This window comes from Rhipicephalus sanguineus, unplaced genomic scaffold (assembly GCF_013339695.2).
Source record: "Rhipicephalus sanguineus isolate Rsan-2018 unplaced genomic scaffold, BIME_Rsan_1.4 Seq143, whole genome shotgun sequence".
In the NCBI taxonomy this organism is placed as follows: domain Eukaryota; kingdom Metazoa; phylum Arthropoda; class Arachnida; order Ixodida; family Ixodidae; genus Rhipicephalus; species Rhipicephalus sanguineus.
Genome location: NW_023614609.1, coordinates 8387 through 36043, shown reverse-complemented (window position 1 = coordinate 36043; position 27657 = coordinate 8387). Strand labels below are relative to the sequence as shown.

Genomic DNA, 27657 nt, shown 5'->3' with positions numbered 1-27657 from the left:
CATTTCCTGCCCAAATTTCAGGTCCAAAACAGCATTAATTGAGCCCCCACCTCTGCCACATTTTTCGAACGGAGCTTGAATGGCAGCTTTGCCGCAATACCGGGGTGTGATGAGGTGAAGCATATTGAAAATCTAGGGACCACTTCCAATCGGACGTTGACTGCTTCTTGGCAAAGTTCGACCGTAACGGAGCTTGAAAGGCAGCTTTGCCGCAATACCGGGGTGTGATGTGGTGAAGCATATTAAAAATTTGAAGGGGTCACTTTCAATCGGGTGTTGACTGTATTTGTTTTTGGGAAGTTCGAATAGTTCGAATATAAAAATTCCAGTGCGAATCGAATCTAATAGCAAACACTATTAGAAAAATATTCGGAATTTCGAATATTCGCACACCCCTAATTTTTATGCTTGGAGTATATAAAAAATTTGTGACATGCTTTGATGCATTTTGTCACTAAAATACCACAACAATAAATTTCTGGCCTGTGTTATTTACGCAGCTCATTGTATGGGCCAATAGGCATCAAAACTGATTCACTTTTTCTGCATCCACTAAGTTTCCATAAGCAAGATGCATATAGTATAGTGCTTAACATTATTTTTCGGACAAACTAATCTTGCATTAAGTTATTTTGCTGAATAACACAGGCCAAAGAATGCACTATTCAAAATCTTTGTGGGGCAGAAGCACATAAGAAATGCAAAAATATTTTTTCATTTTAAAACACAAATGCAAATTACCATACATCATTGCAAATGTCAACTGCAGCATCAGTGCACTTGATGCTGCATCAGAGCCATAGGTCGGCAAACTCACTCATGAGTCGACTCACTCAGACTCACTCAGACTCAGATCGAGCCGTGAGTCCGGGTGAGTAATATTTTGGTGAGTGTGAGTCCGAGTGAGTCCGGATCAGAAAAATTTTAGTGAATCTGTGTCCGAGTGAGTCCGGTAGAGGGAAGTTTCGGTGAGTCCGAGTCCGAGTGAGCTCTAAGCGCAAAATATATTTCTTGAGTGAGTCTGAGTGAGCTCCACAATTCTTTGCCGGCCTATGGTTCTATTTACACAACTTCAGCATTACTATCAGCCTTATGTCGGCTCACTTTTATGCTCCCGCTGACGCACACATACTTGAAAGCACTGGCGTTCATATGCCAGCTCATTATTTATTAATCAGAGGCGTGAGTTACGTAGAAGAGGGGGGGGGGGGGCAGGTTGACCTGCTCCCCTGCAACCTTTTTCACAGGAAGTTCTTGATAAAAATATCTCGTGTGAGTCACCATTTTCAATAAAAATGTCCTTACTGAATTGCAACCACTAATAACTCACATTTCAAGGTTCGAGATCAAAAGGCGCCAAGTAGAGCACCAAATATTCGAGATATTGGTGTTTAAGAGCATTCACACCATAGTCAAAAAAGCCAATTATACGCTAACGGACTCATGAGTCGACTCACTCTGACTCACTCAGACTCAGATATAGCCATGAGTCTGAGTTTGAGTGAGTCCGAGTGAGTAATATTTTGGTGAGTTTGAGTCCGAGTGAGTCCGGCTGAGAAACATTTCACTGAGTCTGAGTACGAATGAGTCCTAGTTGAGGAAAATTTTGGTGAGTCTGAGTCTGAGTGAGCTTAAAGGCAAAATATATTTCATGAGTGAGTCTGAGTGAGCTCTACATTTTTTGCCGACCTATGCGCACCTGATGACTTTAGTAGCAAAAGTAGAACATTCCTTGACCACAGCAACCTCTCAGAGATACAGTAAAACCTCGTTAATTCGACACCCGTTAATTCGGAAAATCGGATAATTCAGACGCTTTCTCTGCTCCTGGCCAGCATATGCATCGTTTAATGGCATCAAACTCTCGTTAATTCAGTCATATTTGGCGGCAATCCAGTTAATTCAGACACTTCTCGGAGCGCGCCAAACCCGAAGTGCCGCAATTGTGCGATGCAAAGGAGCAAACACGACGTTCGCGGGCAACCGAAACGAAACGGCGCAATTTGCCATCAGCGCAAACCATACGGTAACAACTTTTCTGGTCAATTTCGGGTCAGCACGTGTCAGGTAAGTTAAGACAGGGAAGTCTTGAGCCGTGGTCACATTGTGAACAAAGTTGCGACTGGCAAAAATTGCGGCTTTTAAACTGCTCTTATGCAAAGTGCTGGATTTATGTATTCATCAAGAAAATGAAAGTTTATTGACGCAATAGACATTTCTTCATTCTTTTCTTGGTACTTTCGATAATTTGGAATTTGGTTAATTTGGATATTTTTTCCGGTTCCGAGAGAACGAATTAATGAGCTTTTACTGTAATTACTTCCCAACTTCACTTGCTTCAAAAAGCTTATCCACGAGCACTTAATTAACCAAAGCAAGTACACCTGCAGTGCCCTTTCACTATCAAAGGACATTCAAGGACATGGCTGAGGAGCAGGACTTCTTTTTATGACAGAGTGTTAATAAGCTAGAGCTGGGATCCATAGAGAGGCCTAAAATCAATGGCTGTAATACTGTGGGGTTTCAGTTTAAGGCTGATTTTGAAATGGTTTAACTTAAACGGTGTAATTTAAACATCATTTTTGTACTAAGAAGCAACTTGATTTTGTTTTCACCCTAGGCACTTGCACCGTAGTAACAGGGAAATGCACCATTTCATTGTCTGCCAGACATAATATTAAATGACTGCGCATTAAGGTCTTGTCAAAAGCAACGGTGCACGGGTCGACGCCAGATGCAATAGTGAATGCGTTAGCAATGGCAAAAACACCGCAGTCGTAAAAGTTCTCTTGACGCTGTACTGCCTTCGCGTGAATGGTAAGAGTGTTTGAAGCAAGACTCATTATATTCATTACTTGATTTACTACACTCTGCTTTATGTCCTGGTCTAATGAATCGTACAAAAAAACACTGTTGTCGGGGGCTCCACAGTTTGTCACTGTGACCCAATGGCTGTGAATATGCAGAATTTGAATAAATTTGTCTCGTTTCTTGAATTTCGCGCTCTCCCCAAGAAGAACATCCTGAAAATTGCACAAACCAGGAAACTGGCGAGAAATAATATATTGCGCTGCATTTATAATTGCATCTGACAGCCACCCTGTGCCTCGCAAGGCCGCTAAATCGGAGGAACTTATTCTGTACGGATTGCAATTACCTGAACCAAGAATAGCGTCCGCAATGGGGTCACTAATTTCTTCCACTGTTTTACCAACAACAACTGATGAAGAAGCTTGCTGTTTAATCTTAATGTTTTTAGAAACATCTAAACATCGTCTGTTTTCTTCCCGTTTTGCATCATGTGCTTTTCTCTTACGTGGTCGGCCGCGAGCAGATTTAACTAGAGGTATGCTAAGCACCATCAGTTGCTGCGCAGAATTACCAGGCATGGAGCTGGGGTCTGATGTCTTCGCAAGAACCTGACATACTTTATTTTCATGCGAGACTACAGTAAAGTTAGTTATATCTTCTGGATCTGATTTAACTCGATCAGCTTGCTGCTTCAATTCAGATTTATCTTCTGTGGAGCCATTCTTTGTACAGTTATTATCTACAGACTCGGCCAATACATCATCGGTCAGGTCTACACTTAGCGAATTGCTTAATTTTTCTTCATCACTTGGTCGTTCATTATACTGCATCATTTTAGAAAGCTGTGAATCACATTTCATATTTGTAGGATAAGTCAAAAGGTTATGGAAGAAATCCTCACACTTGCTAAGTTTTTCATGAAGTTCAGTTGCACTACATTCTGCAAGTACATTAGCAACTCCCTGTGAAAGTTTTAACAGACGTGCACATGCATATTTATACCTAGCCTCGGCTGTATCAAGCTTTGGCTGCGCCTTTTTTGCCACACTTGTTTTTAAAATGCTTAATTTGTCTGGTGACACTGTTAGGTCAGTCTGCACAAAATCAGATTTTAGCCAGCGCTTTGACACGCAACTTTCATCAAAAAGTTTCATATTATTTTCTGATCTAGCTGCAAGAATATGTCGGCAAGGCAGCTGGTACTGCACGTGAAATGTGCATATGCATGTCCTCATATTATTGCTAACTTCGTAAAGCTTACTGCCAATGAAAATGGTGCATTTCCCATCAGAGACAAAACATTCTCCTGGATTCTTCATATACAATCCATATTCTTTACATACCAATCTCCTAGCATATTCGGTGCATTTTGCTGACACTTCCATGCAAAACTTATCAACCTTACTGGTGTCAAGGCAAATTTTCACTTCTTTATACTGTGTGTGGCGGACTGCAAGAACATCATGAGTTACATACCTTATCAAAGCTTTCACTGCTTCCACTAAGTGCATGTCACGTGTTAGATAATTCTTTAACTTTTGATTATGGCTCTCCATTCGATTGTTAGTATTATTTCCTAAAGTACATGCATTAGCACGATAAGCATGAACCCAGATGCTCTTGCAACTGTGCCAATTTTTATAAAAGTACTCCAGGAGGGTTTTGTCATTTTCAAGTTCTTCCACCAAATCTTGCAAACGCTCTTGATATACATGCTCAGTATGTGCAAAAACCAGTTTCGTAATTATTTCTTTTACATACTTTTTATCCAGGCTGTCTGACTTATGCTGCATCACCTTGGTGTGTAGATACTTTAACACGTGCCATGAACACAACAAGATTCTACATCCGGGCAGAAGCTGCGAAATTATATTAATTTCTTTTAAATCATTATCCATTATCACAATTTTGCACTTCTCCTTTACAACAGGATTCAAACGTAGGAATGTCTCCAGGAAGGAGTTTAATATTTCTGACGTCTCCCGCTGAACAAATGCGTAACATACAGGCCTACCATGGCTAGTCCCATCTTCACACAGTACCGAATGCAAGACAAACCCTTCTTTATTGACTTTATATGTACCATCGAAGAACAACACTTCAGGATATTTTTCTAGTAACTGGGCCATATGCTCTGACTGAAGCAATATATACAAGAGATCATTTCCTGCATTTTTTTCTATATGGACTTTCCATCCGGAGTTTTCGGAAAACAATTCGTTAATTTTTTCTTGCAGAAGGGCTCCATGATGTGCACTGTCCTGTATTTTTTGAACATTTGTATGCTTCAAGTTCCTAATGTCCTGTGAGGTAACGTACTTTCCCATTTTTCTCAGAACGGCATCCTTTATGTCTTTAGATTTCGCATTACAGGAAATCAAGTCTTTAAGCTGCTCTTTTTCGGAAGCTGTCAGTGCACGATTCTTAGTATACCATACAAAAATCTCGGGGCCTACTTTATGGTTGTGCACATCAACGACACTTATAACTTCATAATACAGCTGCGGAGTAGACCGCAGCGCAAGCTTAAGTTCAGCATTACATCCTGTACCATTGAAGTGCTGATTGGGCCGAATATTCTGACCTCTTGGATTTGGGTGCCCTGCATGGCAACAAGCAAACTTAACTCGAATGTATGGAAAGTCCGCTTCATTTACATCTTTTTCAACACAAAACGGGTTTTTATCTGATCTACCTATACGCAATGGATGGAACCCTTCCTTTTTCCATACCTCATAGCTAGCATTAAACTCCTTATAGGTATTAAACTTCATACCTACTGACAGATTTCCCCCACCTGTACAAACGTGGCTGTGCGACAATTTTGCTGATCCTGCCTCCTGCTCCTCAGCATGGCCTTCACCACAAGGTGAGCAAGCGCTGGGGTCGGCTGCGTTGCCACCCTTGTGCAGGACCTCACGTTCTGACCGGGGGCTCACCTTGAACGTCACGCCACAGGCGTCAGGTGGCCCACAGTCAGAAGCTGGGCCCAGCTCAAGAGCAGCAGCGGGCAGTGACACGGCAGCACTCCCAGTCTTTGTCACCTTGTGGCAAACACTCAAATTACCAACAAGTGCAGGAGCACCTGCAGGATTCTTCTTCCTGCACCCTTTATTACGTTTGCTCCCGACTTTTGCCGATCCTGCCTCCTGCTCCTCAGCATGGCCTTCACCACGAGGTGAGGAAGCGCTGGGGTAGGCTGCGTTGCCGCCCTTGCGCAGGATCCCACCTTCTGACCGGGGGCTCGCCTTGGACGTCACGCCACAGGTGTCAGGTGGCCCACAGTCAGAAGCTGGGCCCAGCTCAAAAGCAGCAGCGGGCAGTGGCACGGCAGCACTCCCAGTCTTTGTCACCTTGTGGCAAACACTCAAATTACCAACAAGTGCAGGAGCACCTGCAGGATTCTTCTTCCTGCACCCTTTATTACGTTTGCTCCCGACTTTTGCCGATCCTGCCTCCTGCTCCTCAGCATGGCCTTCACCACGAGGTGAGGAAGCGCTGGGGTAGGCTGCGTTGCCGCCCTTGCGCAGGATCCCACCTTCTGACCGGGGGCTCGCCTTGGACGTCACGCCACAGGCGTCAGGTGGCCCACAGTCAGAAGCTGGGCCCAGCTCAAAAGCAGCAGCGGGCAGTGGCACGGCAGCACTCCCAGTCTTTGTCACCTTGTGGTGTATCCACACACCACCAACAAGTGCAGGAGCATGCACAGGGCGCCGTTTCACTTGCGCATCAACAGTCCCAGTCGAAGCCCTGGTGCTTGCCCCTGCACTTATTGGCAGCGGAGGATACCCATGAGCAGCGTCTGCTACTGTGACCTTCGGTGTCACTGCCATCATGGTAGCAGAAGCAGACCTACGCACTACATCTGCCCACATCTCCTTGCACGGAGATGAAGGGGCTGCAGCAACTGCCAGGTCTGCAGAAAGAAGTGGAAAATTGGTTAGGTTAGTCCAGTGCTGTGCCAGCACTTTTTCCTGGTCACCATACTGGAAACGAAGCTCCTTGTGCTCCGCTTCCTCCTGGCGCTGCTGGCATACTGCACCATCGTGGCTTGCTTCCTCGCATGCGCGCTTGATGGCCTCACGCAGTAGGCACCCCAGAAGCTGAAACACAGAGGAGCACATTTACAGTTGAACACATTAATAACGAAGGAACCAAGAATGAAATTCTCATGGCAACAAAGAAATCTGGCTTCCCCAGAGAACATCCATAGATTACAACATGTTTGCCCTTTCACACTCCCACAATAATGAAAGTTTCAGTCAATGATGCGCAAGCTTTTTTTTTTCTCTCTATCTCTCTCCACACCTTAGCTAGGTGGGAACCCAGAGGTTCCAAAATTGCAGCACGGCCCATTCGACAAGTTGGGCACATACATTTCTGCGAACAAGCATTTGTGAAACTACTGCTGTATACGTTCAGTCAAATGATGATGATGATAGCAACAAGTGTCCTTTTTTTTTGTGAGAAAAGTTTTTCCAATGCCTCCGTTGACAACTACGCCAGCAAATGAAGCATTTAATTTCTCGGCTTTGCCAAGAGGCATTCGTTATGGAACTCTCTTTCAAACGACACTGTGCACAAGCAGATAAGGATAAATTTAGGCAACTCTTGGCCCTACAGTATTCATCGTAACAAATATTCACAATCATCACATTGTACATCGAGCCATATCGTGTCATGGAATTCCTTTTTTTTTATTGTGTGAAGAATGTACCAAACGCCGTGCTACACACTTCTTTTGTATTTTACTGGAAGTTGCTCGGTATCTAGGTTGCATTTCTCTTAATTTTAGCATTGCTTCCGTTATAATCCTTTTTGTTGTTTTCTTGTTTCTATGATTGCACAAGTGATGTACTTTTCTTTTCTTTCTCTTTTTTTTGTTTTTTTTGACGCGACTTACGTGCCGCTCTTATTGCAACAATGAATGTTATTTTTCATTTCTCTCTCTGAGTATTGCTTTCTTAGTATTGTTCTGTTAGTTAATAGTTGGTGTCCTATATTCTTATTTTTTCTGAGTATTGTTTTCGTATTATTGAGCTGTTAGTGAGTAGTTAGTGTTATTCTTAGTATTATTTTGCCATGTAAGTCAATTTGTTTCATTGTCTCACAAGTACGTTAGTGTTGCAGTGTTCATACTCATGTATCGCTTTCTTCTACATTTCTTTTTGTGATGCTCCCCTTACTCAATGCTCCCCGTGGAGCCTGTAAGGTACTTTTAAATAATAATAATAATAATAATAAATGAAGTTTCAAGTGCCGATACCCAAGACAGTGACATCATGCTGAGAGAATTCTGTAGACTGCCTGACTGCTTGCTGCCTCACGTCTCTCAATGTGTATGCCACAATCTCCCGAGTAGTTTGTGGCCAGTGGTGGGGTTTATAGGCAGAGGAGAGTTGCAGGTGAGAAAATGCGGTATCCATACCGCCGTCCCAATCACACTGCTCACTCTCGTAAATGCATGCAGGAAAGTCTCCTCCTGTGAGCAAAAGCCAACTTCTTGAGCCATTTCCCACTGCCCAATGTTCAATATATCAAGTGTTCTGGCTATTTTTGTTCAATGTAGCCATAAATTTTCCTATGCACTGACTTGTTCAATAGTAGTTTGATATAAACAATAATTTAATTCAGCCCAGTTGGATATAGTCAGGTTCGACTGCACATACATAATCAGGCACAATTAGATTAGTAGTAAATTGCTACAGAGCAGCCTGAACTGTGCAGGCAGTATAAGGTGTGCTCCACAAACTGCCAACAAACATGTAATGCCCCTCATGCCCGAGAATAGGGCAATTTTTCTTGTCAATAGTCGTCTTCTTGGTCCTTTTTTTTTGTTTTGAACAAATAAACCAAACGAGTGCAAATGCAACCTCACACTTTTTTATTTATTTTTTTAAAGCAAAATGCTTCGTACAACTCTTAGTCTTCCAGCATGAATGACACAATAGAGTTCACAGACACCTCTTGCAGTAGCAGAAAGGTAAGTGCCCCTTCACCTCCCCCACACAAAAGCTGGCACAGGTGCACTATGCTCTCTAAGATGTTCATTCACTCACCTCTTAACTTGGGCAACATAACACTTTTCACAGGGCAGCAACATGCCAGTGTACAAGATGTGTAAAATGGTTTTCCACGCATTTCTGAAACTGCCCAGCACATTTGCGCCAGCTTCTCTGTGGCATAGAACAGCAGAGAACACTGCAGAGCCGTAACTAAGGGTGGATTAAGGAGGTTCTGACACCCCCCGAAATTTTTTCATGCTTTAATTTCTGGGGTGATAGTAAAATATTTACACGCCTTCACAGCAACCACCAGTTGCCAAAGTTAGCCGTTATACACACAAACCCTCCCAGAAAAAAATTCCTGGGTACGGCCCTGAAACAGTGCATCTACACCAGGCAGTTATCAAGCAATGGCAGAGGTTGTGCTCATAAGGTGCCGTCACTGGCTTTCTCAGTAGTTCTTTTTCAGCTCCCTTACTCTGCAACCCGTAGTAAGGGAGGTTCTGTTGCAAAAGTCCTTTGCCACTAAGGCCTTTTGCAACAAAAACACATGGTTGCAGATGGGGAGGGGGGCGCACCCCCCCCCCCCCGAAATTTTTATGATACATGGTGTTTTACCGAAAATAAATAATGAAAATAGGCGTTTTTTTCAAATAGTCAAGGCTTTCAGCAAGTGCCCCCCCCCCTCCCGAAAAAAATTCCTGGCTACGGGCCTCACTGTGACAAATGAATATACGGCATAGTCCACTTTTAACGTAGGCTGCCGATGTAGCAAATATCAGCACTATAAGCGGTACCGCACTGTAACCAGAACAACGCTTTTAAAGGATGTACGTGAGCAAAACATGACCAACAGGCAGCCGCGCGATTTGACTGTCGAGGCATGCTACTTAGGGGTAAACATGCAAATGTTCAAAGGTTAACATCCGCCTACCTGCGGCGCCGAAATAACGATCGAATTAACGCGGAAACAGAGAGTACGGCCCGTAGCGAAAAGCCGCCGACCAACTTTTCGGACCTCCTTGTTTATGCGGACTTCACCGCGGTAACACACTGCGCAGAAACTATACGTCGAACGGCTATTAAAATGCATGGTGCAACTGTGTTAAGCGCGCACAGACGAAAAACGGATAAAGGAACACGGGACAACCGCTTACTGGCAACTAAAAAATTTATTGATCCTTTGTTCGTATTTCGTAGGGATGGGCGAATATTCGGGCGTTTCGAATATTCGAACGAATATTAAAGTATTCGAATTCGCTTGGACACGAATTTAGATTATTCGAAATTTCGAAGTATTCGAAATGAACGAATATATGTATACATTTGACCGCACATAACTCCCTGTAAAGGTGGTTTCACTGCAGCGTCCGGTTGCTGTGCCGTGAAACAACCCATCCAGGGGAAATCTGCACTGCCGCGAAGCCACACTTCAAGGTAGAATGTACATGTTTTTTTAAGTTTAAAAGCGTGTTATATGGGCTTACATGCGCTAAGTATAGTAATTTTTAATTTGTAACATATTGCACCACTTATAACTTGCACCCTACTGCTATTCAAATCTTGATGCAGGGGCGTAGCCAGAAATTTTTTTCGGAAGGGGGGGGGGGGTTCAACCATACATTATGTATGTTCGTGCGTGCGTTATAATGTGTGCGTGTATATATGCGCAAGTAAAATTGAAAAATTTCGGGGGGGGGGGGGGGTTGAACCCCCCCCCCCCCTTGGCTACGCCCCTGTCTTGATGCTATTCAAGGCTGCTTCCACTTGAACCAAAAAAGTGACATTCACTCATACCTAGTTCCAATCCTTAAAAAATACTGTGCAAGGGTCATGACAAAAATGCTAATTTTTCTTAATAATATACAGTAAATACTATTCGAACTATTCGATTCGAAATTATTCGACCAAATCACTATTCGCTTCGGATTCGCTTCGAACCTCAAATTTACTATTCGCCCATCCCTAGTATTTCGTCTTCGTCGGTGCACGCTTAATACAGTTACACCATGCATTTCCATGCACGTGCGCGATATCGAAAACCATGAACCACACTCTAGTGTAGTGCAATGAGGGATTAAAGTCAGGGGGGCTGCCTCCCCCCCCCCCCCTCTGCCATTTCTTAAGGAGGGGCTCCGCCCTCTCGTTTTGTTAAGCATTTCAGTCACCCCTTGTAAATGCAACAATTAACCGCACAATGTTTCGTTGACTCGATCGATACAAACCCTCAACTTTGATCGCCCACAGCGACTACCGACGCTTGATCGTTAAGCCTAGCGTGCGGGGCCGTGGAGAGCTTACCCGAGACAACAAAGAAATCAGGCGTAACGCACTCCCGAGCTAAACAGCGGGTGCAGCGCGCGTGAAACGAAGTTTTGGTTCACGGTCGTGCCCATCCCATGAAACACAAAACATCTATAAAACGTCTTTAAAACGTTTAAAACATCTATATATAAACCTCTATAAAACGTTTTATAGAGATTTCGTGTTTCGTGGTGTGTGTGCGTGGTGGGCACGCCACAACAGCGCGCGCACCACAGAATTCAACAATACATATAGCCACGTGCAAGTCGCTCACCTGGCTACCACGTTTCGTCGGGTGAACGCCGTCAGCCTTCAGCATCCCCGTCAAGTCGCGAGTGCCGTCCACGTACACGTAGCCATTCTTGTGGCACAGCGCCTGCAAAATGACATTCGTCTCCCCGGCATCCGTGTTGAATGTCTCCAATTCTTGAACAGACAGCGCCCATTTGCATTATATGTATAAGTATGTATATATATATAAAGGCCCCAAAGAAAATAACTCAGAAAAATGCTTCCGAAGCGCGGAATCGAACCAGGGACCTCTTGCTCCGCAGCGAGCGGCGCTATCCACTACGCACGAAACGCAGATCCTCCACGTAGCTAACGGCGAGCGTTATATACACACCATTTAGCGCTGGACGGACTCAGAGACAGCAGGCGATAATAAGCGTTTCTTCATTACCAGCGAGGTGGCGCTAGGAGCCCGCCGGGCGCATTTAAAAGTCGTCGTCGGGGAGCTCGCTCGCTTCTTCTTATATTTGCGCATGGGAGAAGCTTGCCCTTCCGCTGTCTGCTCGCGCGGTTTTCTCGTGGCGAGGGGTAGAGGAATGTTTCACGCTTTCACCGTGATGTCCGCGCTCATGTTACGGCGCGTACGAATGTCACTCGAGCTCAGAGACGCCGCCAAACGAACAAATAGAAGATGAGCGCGAACTATCAAGTGTCACAGCTCGACACTTGAAGCACGCTAGTTTCCTTCGCTGCTTCGGCCGCCTTTGCAACAGAAGCGCTGTTCAAACTGAGAGTATCCATTGGCGAGCCTCACTTCGTATAGCATTAGTTTCTTGCTATCGCATTCATTGCTTCGCCCTTGCGGCGAAACTGTGACTTTTTTGCAAACACGCCTGCCTCGGCAGAATTGCAGACACTACCACACGGATACACGGATTCACGTCTAGAACACTGGATATCAAAGCTCGGAACCTGGCAATCAGCGTGAGTGGTTCTTCGCCGACGTTATTAGTGCTAACATGAAGAGCGATCACCTGCACGTCTGCCAGACACTGAGCAATCAAAGGGAACAATTTCTCAATCCGCACACCGCTGAATGAGCGAACCTCGACATGTGTCGTGGGGCTCAATGTGAAAGACCCTGCGAGGTCCCTCAACATCGAGTCTCCGGCAACAAGTACACGAGTCATGCTGAGGCTAGCTTCTTGGCAGTCGCACACAAACACTTAAAGCACGCTTTGGCAGTAAACTTCCACGCCACAGCACACCAGCGACCAACTCAACTCGTACCGCGCTTCAGCGTGGTTTTGGAATTCCACGCTTTGAGACAACAAATAAATTCAAACAAACTGCAATGCAAAGAGTACAGATACAACTGGAAGATCACAGACTTATCTCGCTATGGTTGCAGAATCCGACGGCCGTCAACAGTTGGAATCGTCCGCACAGTCAACCGCACCACTGACGTGCGGGTCAGTAAAGTTCCGAAATTGGAGCTTTGTCGCCGCTGCCCTCTCCGCGTTGACTGCTTGAGCGCCAGGGGCCCAGGGGCGCTGCCGCCAGTTTCTCCTGAGAGCTCTTGCGGGGTGTGAAGCGCGTCCCCTTAGTCGGTAGGGGTTAGGCTGGTTACGTTGTAGTTGTGGGGGGATCAAAAAACGCGGGGTTAGAGGCGTGGAGAGGGCCACAATGACACAAGAGATCACAAAAAAAAAGAAGAAGAGGGGAGGGGTCGAGCATTTTATCTTTTTTTTAAACCTGACCCAAATAGTTGAAGCTATCTGTTTCCATTTGTGTGTGCCCTGCAGCGCATGTTCACGCCATCAGGGCCGGATTAACAGTGCGGAGGGCCCGGTTCAAAAATATAAAGGGGGCCCCTCCCCCCTCACACCGCCCCCTTTCTTTCCCGCTTTATCATTTGGTCATTCTTGAGACTTGACGCTTTTTAGATTTAGCTGCAAAGAACACAAGCCATATTTATTCTAAGACTCTCCGGAGTGTTTAATATCATCTGGGCGTTTTTTTTTTTCTTGCGGAGCACGTGGAGAGATTGTCATCGTAATAATTAACTATATCAGAAGACGAATACACATGGACAGCATTAAGATTTGTCTGGTTCGTTGGATCATACTGAAAGAAGACTAAACTGTGCGAGAAGTTAAGACGAAAAGAAGGAATGCATGCGACACTTAGAAGTGCAGTCCAAGCGCAGTGTGTTTTTGTTCCATTCGTCTTAACCTATAGCGTTGTTTACCCTTATTTCAAGAGAGGACATCTTCCTTCGAAAATCAGGGAGCGCCTTTGTGAAAAATAGCTTCCTCTATCTGCTTCAGCTTCACTGATTTGGTAGCGCACCCTTTGGTTGCCTGCGTGCGAGCACTGCCGAAGTTGACAGGCGGGCCTTTTTCAGAAACTGTTCGCACGTACTTACAGTAAATACTCTACCAATCGTCTAGCTACTTTTGATTTCATACAACAACTCACATTTAAGCTCTTCTAAGGCAGCATTTCGATATAGTGATATTATGCATATTGTATATGCCTACTAATCATATATGCCATTTATGAGAATTCATAATGAAAGATGTATGTAACGCAGTCACATGCTTTCTTGTTAGCAAACAACCTTTCGTAGACTTGTCAGAAATATTTTCAGCTTCAGCACTTTAGCGAAAATTGTGAAAAATAGCCCCCAAATTCGGAGTCAGCCAGAGGCAGTCGCTCAGAAATCAAGTTCGGCAATTTTTCAAAAATGCACTGTGCGTCACATAAATTAAGTTTCCGTAGACCGATAGAAGCATTAGCGTAGACTTATGAAAAATTAACATTGACGTCAACAATGTGTTAATTTTTTAATGACAGACCTCCAAACTGGACAAATCTGCAAGTTGCAGAAGTGCCTTTTTCCACCTGCAGTGAAACACGAACTTTTCCTAGAAATTTGTGGTGATTCTCGCAAAAGTAAGGTTCATTCCTTTCTATGGAGACATTTACCCAGCTCGTATAAAAATTTCGTGCAAAACAAAAATAGTCGGGACCCCCCTTGGTCTGTCCTTATCTCAACACACCCACAAAAGAGCATATCACCAGGGGCGTAGCCAGAAATTTTTTTCGGGGGGGGGGGGGTCAACCATACTTTATGTATGTTCGTGCGTGCGTTTGTATGTGTGCGTGTGTATATACGCAAGCAAAACTGAAAAATTTCGGGGGAGGGGGTTTGAACCCCCCTACCCCCCCCCCCCTTGGCTACGGCCCTGCATATCACCATCTAAATTAAGAACAGAGGAGCTTACCCATGCAAAGAAACTTCTTTGGATAATAAATGGATACACACATGAGATTGCGCAAGCACTGCTCCACTTGCTCATCTTCAATCGTACGTTGCATCGTTTTAACAAGTAAAACAGAGACAGCAACTCCTAAGTGCAGCAGCATCACAGACGACGAAAATTAGCAAGTGGCGCAATGGTTACGCATATTCACGTAAACCTGCAGGGTACTTTCTGTGGAATACCTTAAACAATGACTGCGCATCTTGTAATCGAAAGAAGAAATCAGAAAGCGCATAGCGACATGATATCGTACTAAGCTTGAGTGAGATGTCCCCCCTTCCACCAACCGCCAGAGAGGGAGGAGGCCACTGAGTTTAGAGCGGCAAGATATATATATATATATATATATATATATATATATATATATATATATATATATATATATATATATATGTATGTATACCCGCGAAGTGGATGTTGACCGATATATATCTGGAAATCCTGCAGGGAGAGCCCGGGAAGTGGCGTCGTCACTTTTCGCAGTAGTCGGCTAAGTTTGGCGTCAATAACGGATACGGCGGCTCCAGTGTCAATAAGGGCAGATGCGCGTACACTGTCCACAAACACGTCTAACACGTTCGATGGGCTTCGTTGAGGGCTTTCGCAGTTCGATAGCGTCGCAGCCCTTGCCTCGTGGACTGCGACGACTAGTTTTCCTGGTCACGTGGAACCGGCCGTGGCCGCATCGGTGACAGTGATCGGCGTCGTGGTGACGGCGAACGGCGGGTAGATGGAGCTGGGCGAGACGACGGTGACATAGGCGGCGGTGAATCGTAATACGGGCGGCTTGACTGGCTGGGGATGGCTGAGGCTACACGAGGCGGCTGCACTCGATTGCAATAGCGGGCGACATGACCGGCGCAACCACACGCGAAGCAGATCGGGCGGTTGTCAGAAGTGCGCCATCGGTTCGCCGGGGTAGGTCCCATCTATGGAGCAGGACGCGGTGGACGAGGGGTCTGCTGATACGACTGCATGATGGGCTGCATCGGTGACCTATGTAGGCGTCGGCAAACGCAGCCGGCCCACTCGCTTCGAAGGCTTGAGGTCTGGCGACGGCTTCGGCGTAAGTAAGTGGGGCAGCCACAGGAATCGCTTGGGGTGACCTGGCTACAACCTGCGCGTAACTGAGCGGCGCAGGTGCCGGAGGGGGCTGGTGGTAGTCCGGCATGGCCTCCGCGATTTCCTGCTGAATAGCGCGGCGTAAGGGAGCCAGCAGCGTGGTCGACGGCTGTTCAACATGCTGCGGGTGAGGGAAGGCCAGTAGGGAGAACTGGCGGGCAATTTCCTCGCGCACGAATGATTTGATCTCGGCGAGCAAGGCGGACTGATCAGAAATGGCCGACAAGCCTGCGAGATCGGCGTCGCGTGATGGAGGTCGACGGGTCAGCAGTCGCTGCCGGCGCAGCTCCTCGTAGCTTTGGCAGAGCGTGATCACCTCGGCCACAGTACGAGGGTTCTTGGCGAGCAGCATAGTGAAGGCATCGTCGTCGATGCCTTTCAGAACGTGGCGGATCTTGTCAGACTCAGGCATGGCCGCGTCAGCCTTCTTGCACAAGTCCAGGATGTCTTCTATGTAGCTCGTAAAAGACCTCACGGTCTGCTGAGCTCGTTCACGTAAACGTTGTTCGGCTTGCAGTTTACGAACGGCAGGGCGGCCAACAACATCGATGATGGCGGTCTTGAAAGCAGACCACGTGGGGAACTCGATGGTGTGGTTGTTGTACCACAGGCCCGCCACACCCGCGAGGTAGAAAACCAGGTTGCTGAGTTTGCCTGCCTCGTCCCATTTGTTTGGTACGCTCACACGCTCGTACATCGCAAGCCAGTCCTCAACATCGGTCCCATCCGCGCCGGTGAAGATAGGAGGGTCGCGGATGCGTGGGACACCGGGGCATGCGGTCGTTGTGGAAGGAGACGTTTGCTGAGCAGCGTCTTGAGGCATGGTAGTTGGTAGGGTACGGGATCTCAGCTCCAGGGGCAGCGAATAGGAGCACAGCACTCTCCACCAATTTGTTGAGGCGTTTATTGGACGGTAGTCGGCGACGATATGCAATGGCGACAGTCAAGGCAAAAACACGGAGTCAGAGCGCGAGCGCGAAGAGCCAAAGGGGACGACCCACTAGAAGGCTATAGAGAGCGCAAGGCTATAGAGAGGTGGTTTCTTGGCCCGCGCTCGCTACAACTTGCACCGTCACGCGTGCAGCTGGCTGGCAACGGGCCAAGAAACCACCGCCAACTTATAGGCCTACCGCTGCAACGGAGCCGGCGAGTCCCGGCCGCAGGTGATTTCGTTCGCTCAAACCTCGGCTGAGGGCAGCATTCTCGCAGCGCGCGAGCGCGCTAGTCACGTGGTTCTTTTTGTATTTCGCGGGCTTTCTTTGCAGCTTGGAAAAAATGGTATACGTGAGACTTTCTTTATCGCAAATGATGCGATTGGGGTTTCTGAAGACGCTCTCGAACTTTGCAAGCAGCATTTCTTGCCTAAAGTCAATATTTAAGAAATTAGTTAAATTGTCCTAATTAACAAATTAGTTAATTACAAAACAAAAAATTGTCTGTAGCGCACAAGGTGGCTGTCAGCAATTTGCAACTGATTTCACTCGCCTGCCTCTAATATTGTATTTTTTAACCCTTGGCTAAAGATAGCTGGGACACCCGGTATATATATATATATATATATATATATATATATATATATATATATATATATATATATATATATATATATATCGAAGATTGCCTTGCAGCGATCTTTTCGCCGCCAAACTGATGTTGCTGTGGCCTCAGCGGCTCTGCAACGCGCAGATCGTGGGTTGTTGGAACGCGATGCGAGCTAGCGTACTGAAGCAAAGAATAAACGCAGGATTTCCAGATATATCTGTCAACATCCACTTTCGCGGGTCGTATTATCAAATCTTGTGCAAAAATGTGATCATATTAAACGCATGAAAATGCATTATTTCCAAGGGATGTTGGCCGGGAATAAAACAAAAACGTATTAGACTGAAAAACGTATTTTGCAGAAACGTAATCAAAGAGATTCCACTGTATATATGTATGCTATAGGTTAAGCGTTCAAAGAGGTGTTTGCGATGATCACAGTGCAGTGAAGCCAACTGTCTCTAGAATGGAACAAATGCTTGTGAATGCTATACAAATACATGTATTATTCCAAATGTATTTCGGGCATTTATTCAACGTGTCAATCCAATCAAGCATTAAATGAGATTATTTTGGGAACAATTTTTCAAAAATAACTCGGGATGTAAAGGCTTAAAGATATGTGAGCTCAAAGTAAGTGACATTAGTTGACTCACTGGATTCAGAACCTCAGCCATGACAATGCTATATTTTATTTTCACTACCACTTGCCTAATAAAGTAGGCAAAATACATGCGTCTTAGCAGTTACAGCAGACTTGTGATGCACAACTGAAAGAATGAAAATTGAGTGGCAATTACTAAACAGACCATGGTGAACTATTAATGATTCACGAGCAGGTAGCTTCACACTCAGGTGCCTCGTGAAACAGATGCTGTGCCAAGACGCTCTGTCGAACAGGGTGGTGATCCGTGGTTTCAGGAGGCGTTGCCAGTGGTGTTCAGTGTCTCAGTGAATTGCATTCAGCAGTACGACGATACCTAGCTGTTTTCTTCTGATCTGCTGACACCCCGTCAACCAAACATTCGCGATTAAATCATTATTCGGAAAATTGCAGAGTCCAATTCCCCCGCACAATGTACTACTGCCAAAAAATTCAACTCCAGCACTTGTCAAATGGGTGCCGTAGTGCCACCGTCGGACTGCCGAGGGGAGGCTGGGCCCCTCCTTAAAAAATGGAGGGGGGGGGCGGGCCCCCCCTGACTTTAAGTCTGGATATGCATTGCAAGCTCGCTGCCTACAGTTAGTCAGTCGCAGTAGGTAAGGCAGTGTAATTTGAAGGTCATAAATGTGCTTTATTTAGATAGGCAGTTATTTATTTTGATTTTTCATGCAAGTAATGTCACCCGCTTGCAATAAACCGAGCTCACGTAATGCATTTGTCATTTCTGAACTAAAACGGCCAATAAAAACTACTCTGTATAACTTAAAAGAAGCATCATGTATGCAGACAACATCAAGCATGAAAATTTTTGCGTGCTGCCCCAGCCGCGCTGCACCCATACCCTAGTCTGTGGATGTTTTTTCTTTTATTATGTAATTTGGTCAATGGAATGAGTAAAAGTTCTTATCTTTCGCTGACCGATAAACCAGGCGAATGGAAATACCATATATGCCATGTGAAAAAAACTCAAAAGGCGTGGCCGCAATGTCAGATTTTGGTACCAATACACGTACAATATAAACAAGAAATCTTCCTTCAAGATTCTTAGAGCGAACATAGAGCAATGGCACTTTGCACTGACGACTCGTACTATGGAAAATAAAACGCAGTCGGTGGAAAATTGTGGGAAAGAGGGTCAGCCTAATGCCAACTAAGGAATCGCGCGCTGCTCTAGCTAGCGTGGAGAGAAAAGCACATTTAAAAAAAGAAGCAAGGAAAAAAAATGGGCCACTGCGACCCCGGAAGCTCCCTGTGGGGAGAGGGAAACTTTTTTTTTCTTTTTTTTTTCCACTGTTCTCCGGTTTTCTTTCTCAGTGTTTTCTAGCGCCGCAAGGGCAAAATGGTGGAGCCGCCTCCTCTTTCGAAGAAGCCGCACATCTGTAGACACGCCGTCAGTGCCCAGCAGTACTTTTGCCGCCAAGATAAGAAAAATGGGACACATGTCCAAAACAGCACCACACTTGCGTTTGCCAAAATTTACGTGTATACGTAGCAACAAATCTTCCTTGTATATGTTTGCGACATTCATCATTTTAGCACAGCATTTCTAATAAAAATCAGCCCTCGTTTTTAATAATAAAAGACAAAGCAGGTACACACAGTAACCTACATTATAAAGAAGTTAAAATACTGCACATTTAGGATATCACAATGATGCACTGCCTCAAGATACGAAATAATGCCAGTCATAAATCGCACTGTGATCATTTAGATAAGCAAGCGAATAGGACGCATAGAAATGCATCAGAAACATTCCGCGCATTTGTCTAATCTTCTGACTCATACGTATAAAAGAATCGCATAATGGAGCATTTGCAGCGAGTAATGCGCAACGCCCACTGCTGTTCTGTTGGATCAATGTTAATAAAATGTTTACGAGTTTCGTTATTTCACAGAATGATAAATATCAATGGGAGCAACTTACACGTGCTTAAAACTGGACGCTTTATATTTCTATGACTGAAATCAGGAGGCGTAAGACAAATGCATAGCTTGTACCTGGCGGTAATCTGCCGTCGTCGGTGCTTCTCGCATGTAAACGAAAAAAAGTAATAAAGTTACAGTGCCAATAGTAGAAGCTTCACGTGCCGTTGCCGATGTGTGTGGCTGAATGGAGTATATAGAGGCTGCGCAACGCAGCTCACCGTACGAAATTTCTACACATATGAGAGCTTAATTATTAAGTCCCTTGCTGACGCACCATATGGGACCATGTGCACTGCTCGACACGGTTATATTGATTCATATATTTGTCCAACGTTACATCGGCTGCATGGAGTGATGAGGATTTGTCAGCAGAGCTCATCAATCTAACGCTGTTGTTATCGAAAACAGAGCAAAATAACGCAACATGGTGAAAAGTATTCGTCTCTGATCGAGTGACAAGCTGAACGCTGGACAATTTTACTTTGAAATTCAACATTTAGATTTCGAGCTAACAAGCGTGAGCGCGTTCGGGCAGTATGTTGAGGAATAAGTCATGTAGTGTAGCTACAAACGCGATGACGGCGTTTGGTCAAACAAGGAAAACAGCGATGACCGTCAACCACAGACATAAGAGAAATTTCCTCGGATGACTGTCAACTTCCGGCTAAGGAATAACATCGAGTTTTGCTCTGAACCACGACCTCCTCTGCTCTGAACTGACTGAAGTTAAGCTATTATTTGGATGCTGGCTACACATTCAATGGCCACAGTGATGAGCGCATGCATTGGCATCAATATGGAAGTTGGAGTTCTTCGGCGCTGTGAATTAAGTTATTCGATTAGAGACATATATCGTTAAAATATTTTTATAACCTTGAGAAATCGCAAGATTTGAACTCTGGAGATCAATGTATTTGCCACCAGGAAGTACATAACGGATAGGAAAGTGAAATCACGCGAGTTTATCTTTAATGTGGCTTTACATTGGTCCGTTGTGCTGCAGTTAGAATTGACTGAAATAGTTCGGAAATGGCACGTTGATTGTAAGCGACCACGTACATTAAACCATCTATTGCTAATAAACTTTATTGAAAATGAATTAATGCAATTTTTCTCCCACCGGGAAAGTTTTGGCGGCATTATAGCGAGCCCAAAAGCTATTAATTTCGTCGCACGAAACGTGCAAAATAGAGTTCTCGAGGACTGTACAACTATGGTAGAAAACTTCAGCTGCGTGTTTCAGGGGTGCGACAGCTCTAACTGAATATTTGCAAGGCTGAATTGCGAAGTGATCCCTAAATCTGGCGTTCTTGTAGCTTATTACACGTCCATTTGTCTAAGAATGATGTCGCATTTACAGTTCTGCTCCAATCAATAACCCCAGCACTAAAGTTATGTTTGCTGTGCCTCAGTTTTCCCGAATCCAGCTGAATATTTCTGATGTGCACGTTAAGTATTTGACTAGGAAAAGGTACAATTACGGAGTTGGTTAGGATGCGGAATTTAAATGTAGAAGTTTTTCACCTGTTTCGCAAAAAACTTCACAACCTTTAGCGATCGGGCCGCCGAGAATCCCCCGCCGCATTGTCATGAATACCGATTAAACCCTACCTCTTATGATGAAGGACATATATGCTCAATGTACAGTGGTACGACATGAGTGTTTTTCAAATGTACTGAGCGTTTACGGTTTGTGCTCGAAGCTCAAGAAAGCGTACCGCCTTTGCATGCACAAAGCACTTGAGTTCAGCAATAAATGGAATGCGAGTGCCGAGCAGAAATATAATTTTGATCGTGATACTATAGCACTCTAGGCTCTATTAAAATATGTAGGATTTCGAACTATCGACCAAAAGTTATGATCCCCGCCTCCGCCTTGTCTATGAGCTTAAGTGGAACAGTTCGGCACTTCTGGAGCGCTAGCACGGTGCTCACGCTTTAGCACAGTCGTGAATATTATTATATGATTGATGTGATCGAGCCGCATGACAAAGGGAGGACATCAGATATAATGGTTACATATAGAAGTGTGCGAATATTAAACATTTGGAATATCGAATCGAATATCGTCATACTTGATTCGGTCTTCGGATGGAATAGCCCCTATGCGTTAATACTAATACAGTAAAACCTCGTTAATTCAAAGTCACTGGGACTGTGAAAAACTTTCGAATTAAGCGGGTTTTCGGATTAACGAAACATACAAAAAGCGGGATGCAAGGAACTTTGAATTACTGAAAGTAATCAGAGGTGGTCGTTTGGCCTTCTAGTTTGCGGCTCCAAGGGTTGTTTTCCAGCAATACCTGGTCCCATTTTTGCCGCGAACTCGGGAAAACGGCAGGCCTCGCTGCTATCAGCGCAAAAAAAAAGAAAAGAAAAAGTCTCGTGATCAGCTGAAATGCGTGCCTGCGGAAAAGAATGCGTGCTTCACTGCAGCACAGTGGTGACACGCGGGCAGCACGTCACCTGCTCCTCGCAGCCTCAGCGCGTCATGATGCGACCATTCGCCCATTCTTTCTGGTAAAATAAAGAATATGATAATGGCCAGTGTGACGGAATCCGCAATGTGTTCTGGCTGGAAAACATGATCATTGAAGTTTTCACTGAGTTTTCGAAGTAGGCGTTACAGGCAAGAACTCCGCCAGCAGTGCAAGTGCGGAAATTGCCGAAGCAACCGCCAATCGTAGGTTAGCATACATCGTGAAATACATCAGACCATCCTGTATTATCTTTTCTTTTCCCCAAAAAAGATGGGTAAACCATGACGCGCCGACGTTGCGAGAAGCATGCGACATGCTGCCCGCGTGTCACCGCTACGTTGCAGTGAAGCACGTCTTCTTTTCCGCAGGCGCACGTTTTTAGTTGAACACGAGACCGTTTTTTTTTATTTATTTTTTTGCGCTAGCAGCAGCGAGGCTCGGTTGCTTCAACTGTCACTCATTAATATCGCTACACTGCATTGCCCTGTGGCTCCTATGGGCCGTCGCTTCCGCGGATTTGCGGCGAAATCGAGATCGGGAATTGGCACATATGGCGCCCAAAGTTTTAGAATTAACCGGGCTGATGCTGACCGCCGCTTCAAATTATCCACTCAGATTTACATTGCAAAATACGGGACCACAGAAACCCTTTGAATTATGCGGGATTTCTAAATAACCGAGTTCGAATTAACGAGGTTTTACTATATATCAGAATATCATCTATGTCCAAATAAACACGAAATTTGCGCAAAAATACGATAATTTCTATGGTCATAAGCTGTACGTCGCTTGCAGAGCCAGAATTCGATAGTCCACACACTCTGAAGAGTTATACTGCATGCAAAGAACATGCTTAAAATTCGTACTTGATGCTCAGTTTTTGGTTTTCTTGTTAATTTTTTTTAATGTTGGGGTGCCAATGATATTTTGTGTTAACAACGAAAATGGTTCAGTTCAAATTCGATTTGCTACTTGGACGCATTAGCGCTGCCCTAAAATGTTTAGGCATGTTCTTCAGTGGAAATTTCGCGCGCGTTTTATTTTTTCTCACCGGATAGAGCTGATATAAGCAACACGTGCATTCCTCCGAAAAAAAAAAAAGTGGTGAGATGGGGTCTTGTGGTTTCGGCTTTCGAGAGAGGGCACACGCCAAAGCACACGCCACATGCATCACATCCCTCTCCCAGAAAGAATGACAAGACCTGAAAGGAGGAACGGAATGTGCCGGTCTGTATGTATGTGCCATCTGTATGTCTTAGTCATAACAAATTTCATCATATATCATGCGTTACTGCTCACCTATATTCTTCAATTAGCTGTTGACTTGTTCAAATGTGATTTCTTTCATAACGCATGCTACTTCTGGGTGACTTTAGTCTTCCAGAAATAACCTGGAATGATACTCCATCTTTGCTTTCTTTTTCGGTCATAAGGTAAAAAGACTAGTACTGAGTTTTTTCATTATCACGCACACAGTAACACAAACAGCACGTGTATCTTCTAATTTTGCATGTATACGCCCAGCCTTGACCATGTTGACATCGTACCGTGACAAATGGTTGGAATTTATGTACCTACCTCTAATAATTATTATTGACCTAAAATAAAAATCCATTACATCAAGTTTCGTCAAACTACGTCAACTCTGGTCACATAAATATTGTCCCAATAAAGAATACATTCCTACATGTGATAACTATTGTCTAATGACGTTACTTATTTTTGCACATTTTCTTACAAGATGTTCAAGGATTGTGTGCCAACGTGTTACTTCATACAAACGTTTCAGTGCCTTACCACTGTATAATGTCATATACAGAGTACAACTCCTTTCCTTTTTAGGGGCAGATGATGTGGTGTCGCGCCTTACCAGTTTCGGTTTCGATTGTGTGACGCAGAGCGACACACAACGGGTATTTCATGTACGAAATCGTATGACCAAATCTCTTTGTTAATAAACTTCAGTCCCATCCCCGTTTCCGGCCTGTGTTGACGCAACTGCGGGCGCTCCAGCGCTAAGCCGCCCTTCTTAGCCCGCCGGACGGTACCTCCGGCGCCGACACTACAGATGCCACAGTTATCTCAAGAAACAAAAAAGAATTTGGAATCACCCATAACAGTTTCGGAAATTGAAAACGCAATAGATTGTCTCCCTCCTGGAAAGTCGCCTGGACCAGATGGTCTGGGTGCGGCATGGTATAAGGCGTTTAAAAAAGAAATATCCCCAGTTTTACTAGCTGTCATCGAGGAAGCTTACAAAGCCAAAACATTACCGCCGTCATTTGCGGAGACACACACAGTTCTCATTCCAAAGACCGAGGAAAAAGCAGAGCTAAAATTAGTTACGTCGTACAGACCCATATCACTAACTAACACCGACTATAAAATACTCATGAAAGTACTTGCAGGGAGATTGCAGTCCGTTATTAAAGAAATAGTTGGGGAGCACCAGACGTGTGGCATAAAGGGGCGTTCCATTTTGACGAACACACACACGATGCGTTGTGTCCTTGAATGCTGTGATGCTTTTCATTCAGCTGTAGCGATATTACAGCTTGATTTCGAAAAGCCATTTGATTGTGTACCGCATGATGTCCTATTTACCATACTTGAGCATGTTAATGTTGGATCGGTAATTACAGAGGGAGTAGTCCTGGCGTACCAGAGATGTACCACTAGATTAATCATTAACAAGATGCCGGGAGCTCCTATAAAGCTGGAACGTTCTGTTCGCCAGGGATGCCCAGCTAGCCCTCTCTTGTTTGCCCTTTACATCGAGAGTTTATGCTTGGCCATTGTATACAATGAAAGCATTCGCGGTTTTAGGCTACTGGAAGCCGAAGTGAAGGTTTTGGCGTATGCCGATGACGTGGCAGTATGTTGTACATCGAAAGAAGGTGTCCAAGAGACAATTGACGTTGTTAAGAAATTTGGCCAAATTACCGGAAGTCGAGTGAACTGGGGGAAGTGTCTGGGGCTATGGCGTGGTGAATGGTCATCGGTCCCAGATGCTTTTGCCAGCATTCGGTGGTTCAGAAGTCCAGGAAAGTACCTAGGTATACCCCTTCAACACTATAAAAGCACCGACGAATATTGGACTGAGCAGGTGCAGCAAATGCGAGAAAAAGCAACACGGTGGAACGCTACTTGTCTCTCAATGTTTGCGCGAGCCACTGTATGTAATATGTTTTTTATGAGCAAGTTGTGGTATGTGATGCAAGTGCTAAGTTGCACACGAGTGAATGTGCAAAAGTTTCATAGAGTATTCGCTGTTTTTGTGTGGGGGTCAACTTGGGAAAGATGCAGTAGATCGAATCTGTTCAGACGAGTTAAAGCAGGAGGACTTAGCTTGTCGCATCTATTTGTCCGGCAGCTAGTTAATCGCTTTCTCTTCTTTCGGGACGTGCAAGATCCTTTTCTGCGAACAGTGTGCCAGCTACGCCTTTGTCGCATGCTACCTAACTTTGTTGTTAGCACTCCAAACATGCCTGGAGCCACGCGAGGCTTTTTTAAGGAAGTTGTGGACAGCGTCCATTTTCTGTCAGTGAGGTTCTCAAATGAATATCTCTTTACAGTCACTCGAACGAAATTATATAAAGACATATGTGATATGATTTTTCCAGTGCCTATGTATAGGTCAATAAACAGTGGAGGCGAAGGAAAAGATGTACTCAAAGGAGTGAAGAAAATGCAAATTCATTTAGGGGCGAAAACTTTCTTTTTTAAGTTACATTCGGGTACTTTATCGGTGCGGACCTTCTTGGAAGAACGGGGTTTTTACATGCCGTGGGGTTCTCATTGTTTTATCTGTAGAAAACCGGAGACAATTGATCACGTATTTTTGCACTGTTGGGAAGGGGTCTACTTCTGGGATGTTTTACAGAGAATGCTGAAGAAAGAGTTTCCTCTGAATCCACTTGGAATCAGGTTTTTGCAGATAAAAAACGAGGATGGGATGCCTTTTGACCTTATTAAGCTTCTTGGCCTCCACTGCTTATGGCGAGCGAGAATGGCGGGGTTTCACTGCGACCCTGAGAGGCGACCTGCACGTGTACTTTTTCGCGAGAACATTGTTCAATACATAGATGTGCTCCAACAACAAGACTTTGTTCCTGACTGGCTGGCCAGGGTTGAACCTCTGGCATACCTTAAGGAATTTTAGAAAGCCAGTCCCGTAATTTATTTTTTTATTATTTTATTTCCTTTATTTTTTATCTTTACACATTCTTGTAGCAATGTGTATTATTACTGCAAGTGGTGTCTGTTATTGATGTACATGTGACGTTAATAAACCGGCAATAAAGAAAAAATTATGTAATGGGTAGCATGCTTTAAACCAGGAGCAATTACGCGCGAGAACCTTTTTCGAAGCTGCGATGCACCCACTACGTGGTCTTAAGGGAATACGCGCAGTAATGTGTGTGCCTTTGTAATGGGTGGCTGTCTTTAAACCACCAAGGCGTTATGATATTGACGTGGTGTGACGCCCGATGGCAATGTACGCTTGTACCACGCAATATTACTGCAATATTACATCTCGTACTGTGACACCTGTATACAGGACGCGTATTTTTGGGAAGCATCAAAGTTACTTTCAGTGCAGCTCCAAGCAGAGGCGTGGCTGTGTGGTAGAACACCTGCTTGCCACGCAGACGGCCTGGGTTCGATTCTCACTCGGACCCAACATTTTTATTATTTATTTTATTTGCAGCTTTTTCGATTTTTCGGTCACGGACAAGATGATGATTTTTCGCTCACAACCAACGGTGCCGGCGCCGACGCCGACGGCGAAATTTCTGCGATACGAGCTCTTTAACGCTATCGCGTTAAAAAGCCCTAGTGGTGCAGCGGCTAACGTGTCTGACCGGACTACTGCCGTTATGATCAGACACTGGTTTCCACCCCTCAAGACAAAATCCTGTCGACGCCCATGCGTCCGGACAAACACGAAGTTTTACTTCGACCGTAACGTGAAAGAGCGTCGTTAACTAACCTTGCTTAGAACGACGCGACACGCTGCGATGGAAGCTGCTTTGCTGCTTAATGCCCTTCACCCATCCGCTGGTGAAGTAGTTGTGGCCATCCAGCGACTTGTAGGCCTTCATTTGTTGCAGCGTGATGTGACTTGTTGAAAGCACCAAATAATTCACAATGTCGCCGTGCGTCACGGCAGGCAGCAGATCGACGTCCAATGCAGCGTCCTTACCGATGCGCAGTTCGTAAGGGTCGATGCCATCGCACAT

At 44.9% G+C, this 27657-nt stretch overlaps 1 protein-coding gene across 1 annotated transcript; it reads right to left on the bottom strand.

The window, feature by feature from the left end:
- Window positions 1–891: 891 nt before the first annotated feature.
- Window positions 892–27657, bottom strand: LOC119376554 (uncharacterized). Its single transcript, XM_037646344.2, has 3 exons — window positions 27408–27657; window positions 11395–11546; window positions 892–6914 (listed from the first exon to the last, which is right to left on the bottom strand). The coding sequence occupies exons 1-3, from the start codon at window positions 27655–27657 to the stop codon at window positions 2577–2579; spliced, it is 4740 nt and encodes a 1579-aa protein (XP_037502272.1). The 3' UTR covers window positions 892–2576.

Coding starts and splice junctions, on each gene's coding strand:
- LOC119376554 (XM_037646344.2), bottom strand. CDS start 27,657: ATGTGCGATGGCATCGACCCTTACGAACTGCGCATCGGTAAGGACGCT. Junction 11,547..27,407: donor GTCGCGTCGTTCTAAGCAAG/GTTAGTTAACGA, acceptor TGTCTGTTCAAG/AATTGGAGACATTCAACACG. Junction 6,915..11,394: donor CGACGAAACGTGGTAGCCAG/GTGAGCGACTTG, acceptor TCTGTGTTTCAG/CTTCTGGGGTGCCTACTGCG.